Here is a 2,792-nt window from a genome sequence, read left to right as displayed (position 1 = left end):
GTTTGCGCTGTGCGCGCTCCTCGTCTCCTTCTTGACCTCGCCCACCCGGGGACAGAGCGTGTCGGCCGAACCATCTGCTTCTCCCTCTGCCACTCCCTTTGTAGAGTCCAGCGCCTCGCCATCCCCTGACCCCTCTCTTTCCCCCATCCGCCTCGCCCGCCGCCTCTTCTTCAGCCTCTCCGTCGACCGTGCCATCAACTTCTCCCTCTGCCTCTCCCGCCGCCTCCTCGTCGCCCTCCGCCTCGCCCGCCGTCTCCACCTCTCCCTCCGTTTCCCCGTCACCCTCGCCCTCTTCTTCGCCCTCTGCGTCTCCCTCTGCCTCGCCTTCCCCTTCGGCCTCGCCCTCGGCCTCGCCGGCCGCCATCGTGGGCGCTCCCGCGTCTGATGAGGACGACGACGACGACGACCACTGGTGGGACCACGTCTCCAACCGTGCTGCTGTGGGCCTCGTCGTGGCCTTTGCCGTCCCTGCCATCGTCGTCGGTGCGCTCGTGGCCGCCTACATCACCTACAAGGCCTACAACAGGAGGTACGATCACATTCATAGCAGTCGCTACATGATTACTGATCATAGTCCTATTTCTACTCTAAATAGGAGGTTCGTCGAGACGGGCAACACGCCCCAGGCCCGCGATGTCGAGTCGGAGATGGAGCAGTACCCCAACCCGGTCTTCTCCCTCGAGGACGACGGTGAGGAGGACCACAACCTCTAAACCTGACACAACCACCATCCGCTAAGAAGAAATAGCTTTTCTTCTTCACCACGATGTACATACTCTGACACTACATTACATAAACACATGCACGCACCATCAAGTAAGAAAATCCTCCAAAACGGTGGCTCGAGGGGTATCGACCAACCACGAGAGACAGTTCAAGTAGTGCCGAAAGCGTGGCTACCGCTTATATCTATAAGTCGTTAACATTAACATCAACACTACATTTACATCCCAATATATTAAAAAAATGTTTGGTGTATTGTTGTACCGTGAAAATGTTTGATGTGTGGAGGGTAGTAAGGGTAGTGGTGTTCGTTCGAACTAGCTGATCTTCTTGGCTGGTGATGAAGATGATGAGGGTGGTGATGAAGATGATGATGGTCTCTTTTGTCGGCGCAGGAGGCCGGTGGGCAGGGCGACGGCGTAGAAGAGGATGGCGGCGACGCCCAGGAAGTGGGGCATGAAGTAGAAGGCCGACCACACCTTCATGGCGTTGTCGAAGGTGAAGGTGCGGAAGATGATGACGTGGTAGCTGAGGCCCACGAGCATACAGAATAGCGACGCGCCGTCGTAGAAGTACTTCCGGGGGTAGGCGCCCGTTCGCCCGTCCGGGGCCATGAAGTAGGGCCGAATGTACATCCGGTTCACTATACCATCACCATCACCACAACACAAACAAACATTTAATTAAAGTATATATAATTCATATATAAATAATGCACATCATAAATAAATAAATAAAGAACAAATAATAAGCGACGTACGGCGACCGATGGCTCCAAAGACGGCGAGGGAGAGGAAGAAGAGGTAGTAGCCCGCGTAGAATCCCTGCAATGCCACACGACACGCGCATAGGGGGGGGGGAGTTGGGCAATGAAGATCGGGCGGCGGAGGGGGTGGGGTGCGGTGGTGCAACGTACGTGCCAGATGGCGGACACGAAGAAGGTGGCGAAGAAGGGCACGATCTGGCGCACGAACCCGACCGGCTTGGCCGGCGGCAGCGGGGCTCCGGCCTTGTCCGCCACCACGTTGGTGCGCGCCGGCAGCAACCGCACATACACATCTGCCCGTGTGTGCGGTGGTGAGTGTGTGTCGTGTGTGTCGTGCGTGTGTGCGGAGGTGTGTGTCGTGTGTGTGCAGTGGTGCGGAGGAGAGCGCGTACATCGCTTGAGCCAGTTGGCGGACACGATGTTCCAGTTGGCGGCGAGGGTGGAGGGGTCCTGGGCCAGCTTGAAGGGAATCAGCCGGAGCATCAGGAGCCGATCCCTGCGCGTCGCATACCCCGAATTCCACGCTTTGGTCAGCCACGGCGCACGCCACAATGAAGGAATGCAAGAAATGAAGGTGCGTACCAGAGGACGTGGCCGTTGGCGTCGCGGCCGTTGTAGCCGAGGCCCGAGAGCATGATCGCGCCCTCGCCCAGGAAGAACACCACGTAGTATTTGTCGAACCTGGTACCGACAAACAACAACCACCACCATCATCATTAGCATCATCATGGCCATGATGGTGTGTGATCTGTTGTGTGTTGTGTGTGTTGTGTGTGTGTGTGTGTGTTGCACTTACCCGAGCTCGCTGGAGACCATGACGTACAGCCATCGGTACCAAATCGACTTCTCTCTGTGTTGTGCACGACACGACACACACGACACACACGACACACACGACACACACGACACACACGACACACACGACACACACGACACACACGACACACACGACACACACGACACACACGACACACACGACACACACGACACACACGACACACACGACACGACACACGGGTGAGAAGGTGTTGAGGCGTGTTGGAACTGCCGCCGGGCGGGCGTGCAGGAGGTCCTCGTACAGGAATTCGGGGCTGGTGGCAAAGGTCTCGGGGAACTTCTGGTGGAGGTAGAACAGCGGCACCGCCGCCAGGGCCATCCCCAGCCGCGCGACCCCCGCCTTCCACGACCCGCCCGGAATCCGTCCACCCTGTGTGCCGTGTCGTGTCGTGTTGCGTGTGCGTGTGTCGTGCGTGTCGTGCGTGTCGTGCGTTGTAAGTAACCGCACACATCAATCACATCATAT

At 57.8% G+C, this 2,792-nt stretch overlaps 1 protein-coding gene and 1 pseudogene across 1 annotated transcript; one reads left to right on the top strand and one right to left on the bottom strand.

Moving 5' to 3' along the window:
• Positions 1-909: 909 nt before the first annotated feature.
• ACA1_329980 (uncharacterized protein) lies at positions 910-2,318 on the bottom strand (the record flags this gene model as incomplete). The annotated part of the gene is made up of 6 exons (XM_004334429.1): positions 910-1,366; positions 1,484-1,547; positions 1,640-1,782; positions 1,882-1,985; positions 2,072-2,170; positions 2,286-2,318. 6 exons carry the CDS (start codon positions 2,316-2,318, stop codon positions 910-912), a joined length of 900 nt encoding a protein of 299 aa, XP_004334477.1.
• The window catches only part of ACA1_329970, a 3,443-nt pseudogene continuing 2,867 nt past the window's right edge, over positions 2,217-2,792 (top strand).

Source organism: Acanthamoeba castellanii (assembly GCF_000313135.1).
Source record: "Acanthamoeba castellanii str. Neff unplaced genomic scaffold scf7180000084566, whole genome shotgun sequence".
Classification (NCBI taxonomy): domain Eukaryota; phylum Discosea; order Longamoebia; family Acanthamoebidae; genus Acanthamoeba; species Acanthamoeba castellanii.
This window is presented reverse-complemented; position numbering and strand designations above follow the sequence as displayed.